Here is a 16,002-nt window from a genome sequence, read left to right on the forward strand (position 1 = left end):
TCAAATTGTACTCTTAGAATACGTGTTCGCATCATTCTCTGGTACATTTTTCTCAGTTGCTAAAAAAAAAGATGGCTGCCAGCAACTCCAGGCTTAAATCCTGCCGAGTTTAACAGTGACCAGAAGCAAATAAGCAAAGGAATAAGCTAACAAAACACCTTTATGCATTCATGGCTTCATTAAAATTCTTAGTGAAGACTTTCATTGGTTTGATTTGAGCAATATGCTTATCTCTTAACCAATCATTGTGGTTATGAGAAAGCAGTACTCTGGCCAGGTCTTCACAAGCTGATGAGCAGATCAAGGAAGTGAGGGATTACTTTTACCCAAGCCTCACAGGCTGAGTTACTTAAGGAAATCTCTTAAAGCAGTGCTGAGCAGGCCAAAATAATTTCTGCTCTAGGCAAAACTATAGAATTAGTGTTAGAGGTGCGCTGGACACATTCAGGAAGATAATGTGTGGGCACGTGAAGCAGGTGGTTGAGAATGAAACCCAGAAACTCAGTGGGCTGAGTGCTTGCTTGAGATCCCCCCAGAAGCAGATTTGGAGGTAAGGATTTTAGTGTAAGTACTTATTTGGGGAGGTGGTCCCAGGAAGTGCCAGATGACGTCAGGAAAGGGGGAGCAGCCCATGAAGTGTGTGTCATCAGGTCAAGTCCACCATGGGTGAGTGGAGAGGGTGTAAAACACACCTCTTCATTATCGGATCCACGGGTCAGGTTGAGGGAGTGGGGGAACTTATTTATATTCCAGCTTCTAACATGGCTGCTCCCTGGGGCCATCAAGGACCTTCTGACCCATCAATAAACAGGCAGAGAGGGCTACCATGGTGAGGGAGAGCTCTCAGGCAAAGGGGTGGTCGGTACCCAAGGAATGTGGGTGGGACTGGCAATCTGCTACAAAACAAGAGAGATGTAGGAGTTGGAGACTGCGGTGTTTGGTGCCAAATCCTCAGGGGGAGGTGGCTCTGGGCCTGGGCTGGGGTCTTGACCTCTGTGTACCCACCCAGGAGTCGGCTATGCCGTGATCCTCATTGCCCTCTACGTTGGCTTCTACTACAATGTCATCATCGCCTGGTCGCTCTACTACCTCTTCGCCTCCTTCACCTTCACCCTGCCCTGGACCAACTGTGGCCATGCCTGGAACAGCCCCAACTGCACTGACCCCAAGCTCCTCAATGGCTCCGTGCTGGGCAACCACACCAAGTACTCTAAGTACAAGTTCACGCCAGCAGCAGAGTTTTACGAGTAAGTCTTAGACTCCTCGTTCTGGGCTGACTGAGGCCTGGGCAGGATCTGAACCAGACTCCAAGGAAAACCTTAGGTGGAGAGGGATAGGGCACGCCCATCAGTATGGATCACGTGACAGGCCTGAGGCTGAGGGGGAAGCGGAGGATGCAGCCCTGTCTGCGGCTTCCTGGGGGGCTTTTGATGTGGGCAGGAGAGTGGAGTGGGCGAGCAGTACCAGGAAACACACGAGGACCCCAGGAGGTGTTAGTTCTCTAGGAAATAACCTTCAGTTTGGAGAGACGAATTGCCCTTAAGAAACCACAACCAGTTGTGAATGAGGAAATAGGCACAAACAGGAAGTGTCTTGTCCAAGGTCATCCAGCTTGAAAGTGGCATTGGAAAGTGAGTTTGAACACAGACAGTTGGGTCCCAAGGCCTAAGCTCTGAGCTCAGTGGTTCTAAACTTCAGCTGCATGTGAAAATCACCCAGAGAGCTTTAAAACACGCTGCTGCTGGATCCTGTGTCCAGGGACTGGAGTTTCGCAGGCGGGGGGTGGGGGGGGGGGCTGCCAACACAAGTGCATTATTATTAACAGCTACTTCCGGGATTCTATTACCTAGCCACTGCACCCACCTGTCTCAGAATAAGACACCTGCGGAGGTCAGGCTGACATCTTTACATGTCATGGAAAAACTAGGGTTTCTTCACTTTTCCTGAGGAATGTAACCTCAGAAGACCCCAGAGTGTTTGGAGAGCTTGCTGGTGAAAATCTTGGGTCTTCCCAGTTTTGAGTGTGGTCTGGACAGGAGACAGTAAGGTCTGGGGGGCGAGGGGGTTTCTGATCCCTGTAAGTGGTTGCAAGCTTCTCCAGAAAAAAGCACGATCTTTCTTTAGCTCTTGGCAAACCCTGTTCTTATGAATCATGGTGGAAACTGATAGCCTGGTCATCTCTAGTCTGGTTGGTATCAGATTTCTCCACGGGTGTCTTTATGACCAGCTTGTCTGCCCCTGCAGTGGCCGGTCCCCTGCGACAGGTCTGGGGACCATGGTTCCTTTCATGCAGCCACCCACTTCCTCCAGGCCTAGCTGTGAGCAGAACACAGTGGAGGGTGACATTCCTGTGTGCAGGGCTTGGAGAGTGTAATGAAAGAGGGGTGCAGACCACTCCTCTTCTCCTCTCCTTAGCCCACCCCACTGCAAACCTTCATAGCTACCCTGAACCAGGGACTGACAATCTCTTCATATCCAAATCCCATTTCATCTGCACGGTTCATAGTGGCGGAAATTACCCTGCTTCACAGACAAGAAAGCAGAGGCTCTGTTTTGGGTTCCTGGCAGAGTTATCTGAGTGCCAGCTCACTGATCCAAGGCGCCACCCCATCCACAGCTCTCTGGGCTTTCTCCTCCCCAGTTAGTCTCCAGTTAGTTCGTGTCCAGTTAGGTTCCCTGCTGATAGGTGGGACCCCTTCTTGGGCACGTCTTTCTCCCCTCTTCCCTGCCTACGGGCTGCAGAGAGCATAGCCCTAGGCTGCGGACTGCTTCTGGATTTTCCATGGCACATGAACTTTCTGTCCAAAGGCCTCTGCTTTAAGACAAGTCAGCTCAGTCGGGGCAGCCAGCAAGTGGGGCTCCCAGGACCGATACTAAGAGATTAGATAAATTTTTCTCTTTCCCCAAGACTCCTGGCCAATGTTGCCCCCACCTTGTACTCTGTTAGGCAGATGGATTGAACCTATCATTTAAGGGAACAAAAATGCTCCTCTCCCCAGGCTCCAGGCCTGAAGCCACATGGCCCCACGGCAAAAGAACCTCTGAAGCTGTCCCTTTACCTGTTAATGTGCACCCTTGGTGGATATGTGTTTGGCAATAGGAAAGTTCTACCCCGCGCTGGCTCCTAGGGGGAAGAGGAACCTCTTTCTACCCCAGTCCTAACCCTCTGAGCTTTTAAATGTCAAGTGAAAAATTGAGCTTTTTTGGCCCATAGACTTTGGAAAGCCTGGACTGTACCCCTCACGATGATTCACTTTTATTAAACTGCTGGAAAACTAAAACAAACCCAAGGATTTTTGTGCAACCCCCCTCCACCCCCCGCCCCCAGGTCAGGCCTGCAGAGGAAGCCGGATTCACTTCTTTTCTTGGAAATCAGCTCTGGTGTCCGGCTCTTTTTACTGATGAAACCGTGACCACCCCAAAGTGGCCTTCAAGTGCACGTAGGGCTCATTTTGGCTATTCCAGTGGACACTAGGAGGCATTTTAGCAAGTTTAGGGGCAAACAGATGCAGGCCGTTGCTTTTTTCATGATTTTAACAATAAATCAGGGAAATGGTGATTGACACTGTTCAACACTTTGCCCCCGAAAGCACAGGAAGAAGCCGAATGAAGCATCAGGCAGGGTCAGGACGCTGTCTTTGGACAGGCCCAGCTACTTGATTTTCCTCTTCCCTCTTCTCTCTCTTTCTCGTTCTCTCTCTCAATGGGAGAAAAGCCTATGTCAGGGGTTCCTTCCTTCCCTCCTTCCTTCCTTCCTTCCTTCCTTCCTTCCTTCCTTCCTTCCTTCCTTCCTTCCTTCCTTTTCTGAGATGAAACTAGCAGAATAAGTTTTGCCAGGCTGATAAATTGGGCTGGAAAGTGTGTCTTAGGGTTTAGGAACAGGAAGTCCCCAGGCCAGAGCCCCGAGAGCACAGGATTGTGGAGAAGTGGCCTGCTATTGTCAGGAGCAAATGGCAGGGATGAGCTTGGTGGGGTGGATTGTGACAGGCCTCAGATTCTGCAAGGCATACATTTGCATCCTCCAGGCTAGGATTCCACTTGACAGCCTCAACACTGGACATTTTGAGTTAGAAGGGTCTTTCTTGGGAGGTGGGGGTTGGAGGGGGTGCCGTCCTGTGCATTCTGGGTGTTTAGCAGCTTCCCTGATCTCTACCCACTAGTTAAAGGACCTTTGAGGATCTGGGGCCAGGATGGGAGCCAGGTCTGTCTGACCCCAAAGCCTGGATAACTTCTGTATGATAGTCTTCTACTTTCCTTCAAGTTCTTGCAAATATTAGATGTCTGTTTGAATGAATGAATGAATGAATGAATGAATGAAGCAAGCAGACACAACATCAGTCATGGCCTGCAGTCCCAGAGCAAACTTTAATTCCCACCTGAGGATAAGCTGGATGGGTTTCCAGGCGAAGGGTATGTGTTGTCCTTCATGAGCCTGGAATGGACCCTCCCACATCCTCTACTCTGATTCCAGCAAAAACCATCATCCGCCTCTCGTCTGTGGACTCCTCTGACCACCCAGGCTCCTGAAATAGTTACAAGCCTATTTCTTAAGAGCCTTTTTGAGCCTTCCTTTCCTCAAGTTTAGAAATCCAGCTTTATTTTGCCAGGAAAGTGAAAGTTTCTGGAAGGCTCAAGTTGGTCTAAAAGAAGCCTATAAATTGGGTGGGCCTCTGACTCAGTGGGTCCGAGATTTGGCTGCCAGTTGGCATCGGCAGGGGTGGCACTGGTGGCCTGGTTCTGTTGCTCAAGGATTATGAATTAATTGGTTGAGAACAGGGCCCAGATAGTAATATTTTTATGATGTAAAAGATTTAAATTTTAAAAAATTTTGATATCAGCAATTTTTAAAAAGGCGGGCCTTCAAGGATTCGGCCAAGGGTGGAGTGCAAATATTTGCAAAAAAATTTGCATCTGTACTGAACATGTACAGACTTTTGTTTCTTGTCATTTTCCCCTAAATGAACCAGTTTAGTAGTTATTTGCATAGCATTTACTTTTGATTAATCAAGTATAACAGCTACTTATACAGCATTTATTTGTATTAGGTATTATAAGGAAGCTGGAGATTATTAGAAGTATTCATAGGTATGAGTGTAGGGTATATACAAAGATGATACCATTTTATGCAAGAGACATGAACATCCATGGATTTTGATATCCACGGATACTAAGGGACAACTCTATGAGCCTTCATGTTGCAGGGGCACGCTGCTTGCAAATGAGCCAAGAAACACAGAAACTGAAAGGATTAGAGATTAGGATCAGGGAAATCAGGGAGCCCTCCAGGAGGAGGTGACATTGGAGCTGGGCCTGGCTAGGTATCCAGCAGTAGGCTATAGCTTCTGAGCATCAGATTCAGAGGAAGATGGGGCAGAGACCCATTCTGGGGCCCCGGCAGCTCCCTGAACCCTCCCAACACTTGCCACACTTTATTGCTGTCTTTTGCAGTTAATGCTTCCTCTCATGTTAGAACAGAAGCCCACCAAGGCAGGGACTGTGTGCCAGCAGTTCCCTGAGTGTGTGTGAGGCCCAGATTGGCCAGCTAGCCACAGGCCAGAAGTGAGGGATGCATGATTGGGGTGCAGAGCCGAGATGCCACACCCAGGTGTTCCTAGGCCTACTGCTGCATCTTGTGAAGGTGTAGAATTCCTCTATGGAGCCTGCTGTACTGGATTATCAGTTGGTCTTATTTGACCTTGATCCCAATGGATTTTGATTTGATTCTAATTAACAAATGGACATGTTGTTCGCAATTCTATTTACCATTCCTTCCCTGTGTGAGGTGCCTCAGTATTCTCAAACCTTCTAAATGTTTATGGTATATTTTCCTTACCTAAGAAACATGTTATTGTACGTGACCGTATTACAGAGAAGTGACAGCTTAATGAATATCACAAACTGAATGCATCCATGTGACCACTACCTGGATCAGGAGTCAGAGCATGACAAAGTCTCCTAGAAATCCCTAAGAGTCCCTCCCAGTTAGTAACCTTCTCTCCCATTCCAGAGCATACCTTTTCTGATTTTTAACCCCTAGGTAAATTTTGCCTGTTATTGTACAGTGCTTTACTTGAATGGAATTGGACTAGTGTCTCTTCCATGCCCTTTTGACTTTGACTACATTTTCATAGCATTCGTTATATGTGAGAGTTTCACCCATTATACAGTAGATGCTGTATAATGATTCATTTTAGTTAATGTGACATAATTTATCCATTCTATTGTTAATGGGTATTTGAGTGTTTTGCAATTCGGGGATATTATGCTCAAGGCTGTGATGAACTTTCTAGAACATATCTTTTGGTAAACATATGTACAAATTCTATTGGATAAATACCTACAAGTAGACTTGCTAGGACACAGAGTATGCATATCTTTGATTTTAGCAGATATTCTTAGGAGACTTGTTTATTCCTGTCTTAGTCTCTAGACAAGAGATTCTCAGTTCAGCAAGATGAGCATTTTGGATGGGATAATTCTTTGTTATTAGAGACCGTCGTAGGCATTTAGGATGTCTAGCAGCTCTGTGGTCCAGGTCCCCTGGAGTTTATGTCAATAGAAAGCACCTCGGACATCGTCAAACATGCTCTGGGGTGCAAGATAGGCTCTTCCTCCTCTAGAGACCTGCTGCTGCAGAGGGTGAGCTCTAGAAAGCAGAGACCTTCCCTGTCTTATCACTGTGTCCCTAGTGCCAGCCATGCAGCAGGCACTTTGGAGAGCCATCCTGGGTGCAGGCCATGGCTGACCAGAGCCATTCCATGTGATGCATGCAGCGGCCAGTGCCCCCGAGTCAGGGAGAGTGGCTGACCCCTGTCTCCATCAGGGTGCATTGGGACAGGCCCGTGAGCATGGCCTTGGACATGCTCCTTGATGCTGTTTTCCCTGGTCCCCCACCTCTCCTCCCCACAGGCGTGGTGTCCTGCATCTCCACGAGAGCAGCGGGATTCACGACATTGGCCTGCCCCAGTGGCAGCTCCTCCTCTGTCTCATGTTCGTGGTCGTCATCCTGTATTTCAGCCTCTGGAAAGGTGTGAAGACATCAGGAAAGGTAATGTCTCTGTTTTTCTTTCAGTTGGGAGCTTGGCCTTGGGAAAAAAAATTCTAGTTATAACCATGTGGTTGATGAAAAGACAAGGGAGCTCTAAGAATACGGAGCCTTGTTCAGCCCTCAGCTCTGCATTGACAAGGATGAATCCCTTCCTTCCCTAAGCCTGGGTCACCCCAACAGCAGGGAGAAGGGGTGCAAGTAGATCTGGGCTCTTCACACTTTTCAGCCAAACTCCCCTAATAGCAGAGCAGGTACTGGGATACCCCTAAAGACTTGGAGATCAAACCTAAAACAACACTTGACCCATCTCTACCTTGATAGATCTTGAATTTTGACCTAAAGCTTCATGCAAATGTTGCATAGAACGTAATTATTTGGAATATAATGGAACATAATCATTTGCTTTACTATAGAATTAGTAAATCTCCACCCTTCTGAAATTTTGAGTAAAAGAGAATGCTCCAGAAGATATCCAGCTGAATGCATAGGCTTGTGTTTCCTCTGAAACAGTTCTGAGAGCCCCCAGGGGTCTGGGTGCTTTGGAAAGAAGCACACAGGGTAAGATGGTCATGGAAGTCCAGCCGAGATGGGGCATTCTCAGCTTGGGTGACACTGCCCTCTATAGTCAGCCTCTAAAGGTGGAGTATACTCAGGGAATGGCCTGCACTGATTTGTTAGCCTGTGGAATATCATGGGGACACCAATCCCTATGGGTTCTAGAACTTAAGTGTATGAAAAAGAATGAAGCTGGGGAATGTCTTTCCAGTGTTTTCTTAGCAATTGGTGTGTAATGAACCACCCTGAAATGTGGTGATTTTAAATATTTAACTCTCATGATTCTGGGAGTTGACTGGGCTCAGCGGGGTGGTTCTTCTGCTCCTCTATGTTGCTTGGGTATCTCGCAGCATGGTGGCTGTGTTTCCAGATCACGTTCCAAGCAGACAAGACCTGATGTGCAATAGCTCTTCCAGTCTCTCTTGCATGATGCTAGCTATTGTCCAATGGCCAAAGCAACTCTTGTGATGAAGACTGGAGTTCATGTGGGAGGAGATGACACACAGATGGGAGTTCACTGGAGGGGTGGGGGGTCACAAGGCAAGTCTGCCGAAATCAGATAGGGATGAATTTGGAAGAAGCTTCATTCAGTGACTGTTTTGGAAAGCAGGATGCATCAGGATTCTGTCTGGTACTTTGGAATTTTTATTATGCCTTTGAGAGCAAGGACAGGGACAGGGGACCAACAGCCACTGGGAATGTAATCTGTTAACAACTGGAGGTGGAATTTCCTATCAGTACATTGGGGATACAGGAATTTTTCCTAAGGAAGGACTAAAATGAGATGCAGATCAGGATTGGAAGGAATTCTGGAGTGTAGAGCAAAATCAGTCCAGGACCACCACCATCCCAACAACTGTCACACAGTAGGTCTTCAGTAAATATCTGTTAAAGGAGTGAAGAATGTGGGGGGGTAAATAAGTCTTTAATACTTTATTAAGGGTTCTTTTGAATTCAGTTCAACTCATCAAACTTAGTAAACTTTTTAACTTATTGTGGACACCTACTGTGTGCTAGGCTTGATGTTAGTACCGATGATGCAAGAATAAGTAAGACAAATGTTTTCTTCAATTTCTTTTAGTCTATATTCATTATGGATGGGTTGTGGGTCAGCCAATGTCACAGTGTCTCGGGACTCTATCCAGAGCTATATATGGGTATCTCCCTTTACACTAATATTAATGGTTACAGTCTACACATGGTATTATGTATTTTGCTTATTTATATATTTATTTATTTTGTGGTGCTGGGGTTGGAACCCAGGGCCTTGTGTGTGCCAGGCCAGCGCTCTACCACTAAGTCACATCCCAGCATTTCTTGCTTTATATTTTAAAGTTAATTTTACCTTGGAGATAATTTCCCATTATGTGGTCAGGTTATACCTTAATAGAAGTACAAACAGCGGGTTTTTAAGCTGTCATTAGATCAACCTAGTGGGTTGCCACAAGCTGTTAAAATGGTATAGGCTAGATCATCAGAGGGCATTGCATAAAAAAGAGATGAGCTGTCTCGAGCCATTCAGTTTCAGTTAAGGCAGCCTATATGTTTATGTGTAGTTGAACTTGACATAGAAAGTATTCCTTACCAAAGGTCATGGTCAAAAAGCCTGAGATGCTGCATGAGTAGAGGAAGGGAGATCTTTGGATTGAGGGAGTCTACAAAGACTGTGGAGAAGGGGGCATTTGTGCTGGGCCTGTGAGGACAGGCATGGGTAGGAATGAGGAGGAAGGAAGAGGTTCTCTACGAAAGGATCTACATGAACAAAGCCACAGAGGTGCGGAAGGACCAGCCCAGCCTGAGTCAGTGCTTGCTGTAACTCTCTAGCTACCCAGGAGCAGGACTCTCCTGGCCTCCGCAGAGGCCCACAGGGGAGTCACACTCTATCCCTGTGAACGACAGAAGTCCAGTCTACTGGCCCGCGTGTGGGGTCCCCACAGGCTTCTAATACCGTAGGCCAAGATTAAGTTCCCCACAGCCCCTGCCAAAGGGGTGCAGCCTGCACCATTTAGCTTGGAACTTGGCCAGAGCAGAGCACAAGCTGTCTACAGCCAGCCAACTGGATGCTACAGAGAGGCCAGGAGGAGCATGCTCAGTTTCTCTTGCCAAATGCACTTTCAGAGGCAAGGAGGAGGAAGGTAATGAAGGGCGGGACGGTTGTGTCACCCCAGGGAAGTCCCCCATGTGGAAACAGGAGGAGCGAGGAATATGAGTCCCCCCTTGTATGCATCCGCTGAAGCCACAGCCCACACTCTGCGCAAGTCCCCCAGTGTTCTGGCACCTGAGCAGGCACAGGCCCCAGGCAGTCCGTGGGGAAGATTTTTAGAACAAGGAGCTTTGCTTAGGACATTCCTGTGCCCTGTTTTTAATAGTTTTTGAAAAGTGGCTCAGGAGGAAACCAAGAATGTTGCTTATCTCTTCCCGGACGATGTCTGGAACAGCACACAGCTTTTCTTAGCAGCCTTCCATGGCTGCAGAGCCTGCCTGCGGTGAATCTTGAATGCACACACTTCCCATCTGGGCCCCGGGGAAGGTGGGAGCAGGTCTGAATGGGACAGGGGTTATCCCAGGCCACACACCCGATGACAACTGGGTTGGCCCATCCAGCACCTCAGGGTGGAAGGTGAGGCCTGAGCAGTGCTTGCTATGCTGGAGCCGGGTCCACTTTCTGGATCTCCCGCCCTGTCTACTCTGGGAACATATTGGACTCAGACCTCAGGCTCCCCTTCCCTGGAGAGAAACCAAGACATCGGAGTTGGCTGGGATCAGCGTCACTCACCCACTTCACTGCCAGCCTTTGGGCTGTTGGGGGGGGGGGGTAGCCCTAGATGGAGCACCTCCTGAATTCGATCAGAGATGGTGCTACTGGAAAGAGAGAAAGCCAGATAAATTCAAAGGAAACCTGAGCTCTAGAATATTTAAATTAAAAAATAGCCCTGTTACTTTCATATTCAAGTCATAATTCTAGCCAAGCCTTCCCACTACTGTCTCAATTCAGGCTGGTCCTGGCTTGCCTTGGTAACTTGTTTGGATCCAGTTGTGATGAACAACATCACTTGCATATGAGCCACACATATACCAAAATACATGTAGCTCAGTGTTTTCTTGAGTAACATAAGTGTATAGTGCACACCCCATCTTTTTTTTAAAAAAAAAATTCTGCCTTCATTATTAGTGAAAATGTCTCTGAAACCCAGTTCAGAGCACCACAAATTCTAAGTCAGTAAAGGTTAAATTAATGCAGTACGGACATTTATGTTCTCTATTAGGCCTTAGAGTAGATCAGGAGCTTCTCCAACATGAGTGTATGTGAGGATTATTTGGGGGGCTTGTTAAAACTCAAATTCCTTGTCCTTTCTTGAGAGTCTGGGAACTCTTGGAGATGCTGATGCTGGTGTTGCTGGTTCACTGACTTCACCTGAGTCTAGGCAATTCTTTTCCCAATGCCAGGATTTATTGCAAGGCTTGTATACCTTAAAATGAGGTATATTTACCTCACTGTTCTCCTGGACAGCTCATTTCCATTATAGAGCTCTATCATTCAAAAGTCCTTCCTTTCTTGGAACCAAGATCCTCCTCATTTTTATGATAAGCAATTGGTTTGGGTTTAGTACCCCCAGAACTTCACAAATTATCCGCAGAAACATCAGGTGGGTATGAAATTTCAGGTGATAGAAAAAAGTGACATTCCTTGGGGTCGGAACACACTTGCTAAGACCAATAGGCTGTTCGTTGTCTTATGCTCAAAGTAAAATTTGCACTCCAAGTTAAACTTTTAATTGGAGTTTGGTTTCTCGTGGCCAGAGATGCATTTGAGTTGAATTCTGAGAGCAGAAAGGCCTGGGATGGAGACAGAACCCAAATGTCCCTCTGTTTGACCAAGGTGCATACAGGGCTCCTGTGGGCAAGGGTGAGCTATGGCCTGAGGATCCAGGAGACTCACTTTTGACACAAGGTCTTAGGCAGCTGAACTCACATAAGCCATCAATTCTGAGAACCTTCGACACAACTCGGATGGTTTAGTTTTGAAGATGCGTGCATGGGCAGAGCAAGCTCCTGTTCTCTGTGTTTGACTGTTGTCACGGTCAGCTTGGTCATGCTCTGACGTGTTCCCATGTTGGAACCTCACACATGACCAATTCAGGGCCACCTCCAGGCCCAAGGAGGATTCTCTGGAGTAAAAAATGCAAGATTTATTTTTCTTTTTTGATGGCAGTTGGGTGGTCACCTCTGACCTGCGGGGATGGGCAGGGCAGCTTGGGCTTCTGCCACTGACATGAATTGTAGGGGCCCGTAGTAGACAGGGCCCCCACAAAGGTATGGGAGGAATGTCTGTGTTTGATGCTAAGGAGCCACTTATCCTGGTTAGGGAGACCAAATCCAGGGCCACTGAGTGAGGCCACACAGAAATCGAACAGCTCCCTTTCCAGGTCATGTTTACCTCCCCAGTTGTCCAATCATTCATCCAATAAATGGTTTAAAGGACCCATTCAAGCCAGGTGCTGGGCATAATTTTTTGAAACTTTTGTTTCTAAGGTGTGACAGTCCAGTGGGAAGGACAGACAAACATACAAAGGGAGGATACATTTCCGTCTTTAAGTGTAGGCATAGAAAACATAGGACTTTATTTTCTGTGTCTTGATTTTTGTTTTGAGCCCTATCTTTCAAGGTGGACAAAGAACTTGACTCTCAGTCATGTACTGAGGGTTCCATTTTGTCCCAAGGGACATGCAAAGACCCTGGGGGCTGCAGACTGCCAGAACTTTTGAGAGGAGGAACCACCTGGTCTTTAAGTTATGTGTGCTCTCCTGTTTCAGCTGAGTCTTCCTTGAGTCTGACCACCCTGGCCCTGGCTTGATTTTCTGTTCAGGGTACAGTATTGTCCTACAAGGATGCCCACAGCTGCATTTGCCTATAGCAGGGATTTTTAACCTTGAAATTGTTGTCACTTGGGAAGTTTTTGAAATACACCGAAGTTCAGTCTGGGTTCAGATATCACCTCAGACCAGTTAGATCAGAAACTCAAGACTGAGAACTGCGCATCAGCATTCTTATCTAGAGCTTCCCCAGGGACTATGACATGTGGCCACGGGCACCAAGGAACAGCCAAGAGGCCTGCGTAGCCCTCAGCGTCCACATTTTGTAATCTCTTCCTCCAAGTGGGCAGGAGGGTGAGGGGGCTCTTTTTAGTCTGAGGATGATCTCTTCCCCTTTGGATTTCTGAAAAAGACACTTTGTCCCAAATCTGCTCCAACTAATATGGAGAAGGGGCAGAGACTCTGCTCTCTGCCCAGCCACAGGCCTGCTTGGGCAGTGGGCTTCGGAGGGTATGCTTAAGTGGGGGTAAAGGAAAAGAGGGAGAAGCAAAAATTTGGAGAAAAAGAAGGGAGGAGAAGAAGGAGGAGGAGGAGGAGGAGGAGGAGGAGGAGGGAGGAAAAAATGAAAATCTTTAAAACCCTGCCTGTAAGATGGGTCCAGAAAATACCTGTGGTCGGATGCATGCAGGACTGGCAGGAGCAGTGGACACAAAAATGGGGATAAGCTTAGTTCTACCTGAGGCAACTTGAAGGGACCAGGAGAGGTGGCTTTGTGAGGGGGTGGCACCTGTGCTATGAGAGCCTCGTCTTTGCCCATGGCGACCTCAGCTTCCATCTCAGCACTATGGAGATGGCCTCGCGGGTTCTGAGCTTCCCCGGGTGCGCCAGCTCTGTTCACTGTTCTGTCCCTGGAGTCTGGCTGGCGCCTGACCTGGAGGTGGAGCCTGGGCACGTGTGTTGGGTGAAGGGAGCTGGCGGGAGGGCGTGACTGGCTCTCTGGGAGAGGACCCTGTGTCCCTCCAGCACCCTCCTGCTGATGGAGGACTCACAGCTGCGCGTCCCTTGCCAGGTGGTGTGGATCACAGCCACCCTGCCGTACTTTGTGCTATTCGTGCTCCTGGTCCATGGCGTCACGCTGCCCGGCGCCTCCAACGGCATCAACGCCTACCTGCACATCGACTTCCACCGCCTAAAGGAGGCCACGGTCAGTGCCCAGACTGGGCCAAGGTAGGGGGGGTTCTCAGGAGCAGATGGTGATGGGAGAAACTGGTCCCAGTTCTGCCACAAACTCGCTGTGCAGCTGTGGACAGGACCCCTCTGGCTCTTAGTGGCAGGTCCCCTGAGGGTCTGCACAGCCTGTCTGGCTCTGATGGCCTGGGCTTCTGTGGTTCCCTTTAGTGGCCTTCATGGACCACACTTTGCAATGTGGGCCAGACCGTGTACGGGGACCAGGATGCCCTCGGTGCTTACTCCTGTCCTGTGCCCACGGCACCCTCGTCCACCCCAGTCGCCCCTTCCCTGTTTCTACTCTCTAGTCCCCAGCCATGGCCTTGGCCACCATCCTGTCATGTCAGCCCCCAGGGAGACCTGGACCTGCCACCTCTCTCCCCCAGCAGCCTCCTCCAGCTCACTGTCCTGCCTAAAGCCCCAAGTTGCAATGAAGAAGGGGTGAATTTGGTAATGAAGTCCAGGGCAGTGGGTGAGGATGGGTGCAGAGACCATCTTGGAGGGACCGAGTGCCTTGAGCATCTTTAAATGACAGCGGAGATCACTTCCAGCCTCTTCCCCGCAGGTCCCCACCAGGGAGAAAAGCTCAACAACTTTCTCACAGTTCTCCAGGGCTTCTTCGCTGTTTATAGGAACCCGCAAAGATCCTGGCAGGCGGCAGCAACATAGAATTAGGAGAGATATATCCCAGTGTGCTTCCTGCCCCGCTCAATGTCCCAGCACATCACCATGCTATAGACCAACGACCAAGAGAAAACCTATTTACTTAGCAACTGCCAGAAATGTAACCCAGCATGAATCTGCCTTGTTAATTGTGGAACATATGATTCCACTTGTTCTGCAACTGTCTCGCTTTTGAGAGATTCAGTCATTCAGACATGTGGAGATCAAGCCCTTCATGCAGTCTGAAGGAGCAGACCCCCACCCCCTCCGTGAGAGTGCCCCTCTCATTGTGCGATGGGGAGAGGACAGAAATCTCCCCATTCAAATCTGAATTGCAGCTCAGTTCCTATGGGCTAGGTATAATGACCCCCACTGTACAGAAGAGGGGTGATGAGTGACGATATTAGAGGGGTGAGGTTGACTAGGGCTAACCTTGGCAGGGAGGTTGGAGAGGGGCTCATGTCTTCAGGCCTCCAGCTGTGTGCACACATCACCCCAAAGATGGAATCAATAATCCCCATTGCTTTCCAAGGCCGCCATTTGTCCTGGACTCGGAAAAGTCCACTCATTAATCTCTTGCTGTGGATGTCATCCCCTTAACTCCTAAGGTGGTCAGGACCCTCTGCTCCTGCGCTGTCGACCCCCTGGCTTAGAACTAGGAAGCTGATAAACTGTCTTTGAAAATTAAGGGCTTTCAGCTGATGCCCTGAGTTCCTCCAAGCTGAGGTTGCCCTGACTGCCCAAGGCTGGGAGATGCTAGGGAGACCCCCGCTGTCTCTGGGAGAGGTGGCGTTCCCTGGTCCCAGAGCATCCCCGGGGCTTTCCATCCACCCCGAGCTCCAGTTCTGTAGGCAGCAGAGGGTGACGGCTTTCATCTGCGCTTTCAGGTGTGGATTGATGCTGCAACTCAGATATTCTTTTCCTTGGGGGCTGGATTTGGAGTCTTGATTGCATTCGCCAGTTACAATAAGTTTGACAACAACTGTTACAGGTAAGTTCCTTCCCCAAGCTATGAAAGGCTCAGACCTTTGAGGGGATGGAAGAGGGGTCTGGGTCTGGTCCGGATGTTCTTGGACAAGCCAAATTTCCTTCCGGTGGACATCCTGGGCATTCTGTGAATGCTGATGGACCTATGGTGTCCTGATGAATGTGTTTACCCCAGGATGCTTTTTAAACGGTCATGAGGTACCCATCAGGGAAAGCTGGGGTCAGTAGGATCAGGAGATCCTGGATATGGGTCAGAGGAGCACCGTGTGACTTTCAGAGCAGACGGTGCTGCCTGGCTCTGTCCATCAGATGACCAGGCAGCCAGGGGTGGAATAGCCGGATCGGCCTGGCTGGGTCAGAGGTAGGACTGGAGGGGAGAGTGAGTCAGACCTGCTCCAGTCTGGGTCAGTAAGTTCTCAGTGCTGCCCCCTGCAGGCCCGGTGCTATGAGGACTGCAGAGATGGGCACGGACCGGAGTCCATCTGTCACCCCATCTGAGGCTTAAGCAGAATGCAGTGTCTTTGGTACAAGAAAGAGTAGGATGACTATGTGCCATCAGGGCAAGCTTCAGGATGGGGAAGGAAGGGCGTGGTGGTCGGCCTTGGATAGACCATGGCTGGCAGACCTGGGGTGGAAGGCACGTGTGGTGAGGAGCAGCATGCACCGGGGCTGGGACCAGCCAAGTGACTGGCCTGGAAGTCATGGGAA

General features: G+C 48.9%; 1 protein-coding gene across 1 annotated transcript in view; it reads left to right on the forward strand.

The window, feature by feature from the left end:
* The window catches only part of SLC6A2 (solute carrier family 6 member 2), a 35,405-nt gene that overhangs the window by 12,056 nt on the left and 7,347 nt on the right, over positions 1-16,002 (forward strand). Inside the window, exons 3-6 of the mRNA XM_081274665.1 lie at positions 1,010-1,247; positions 6,910-7,048; positions 13,487-13,621; positions 15,195-15,298. Coding sequence (XP_081130791.1) covers positions 1,010-1,247; positions 6,910-7,048; positions 13,487-13,621; positions 15,195-15,298 — 616 coding nt within the window. The remainder of the gene's footprint in view (positions 1-1,009; positions 1,248-6,909; positions 7,049-13,486; positions 13,622-15,194; positions 15,299-16,002) is intronic.

The sequence above is a fragment of the Spermophilus citellus genome (genome assembly GCF_964194105.1).
Source record: "Spermophilus citellus genome assembly, chromosome: 18".
Classification (NCBI taxonomy): Eukaryota; Metazoa; Chordata; class Mammalia; order Rodentia; family Sciuridae; genus Spermophilus; species Spermophilus citellus.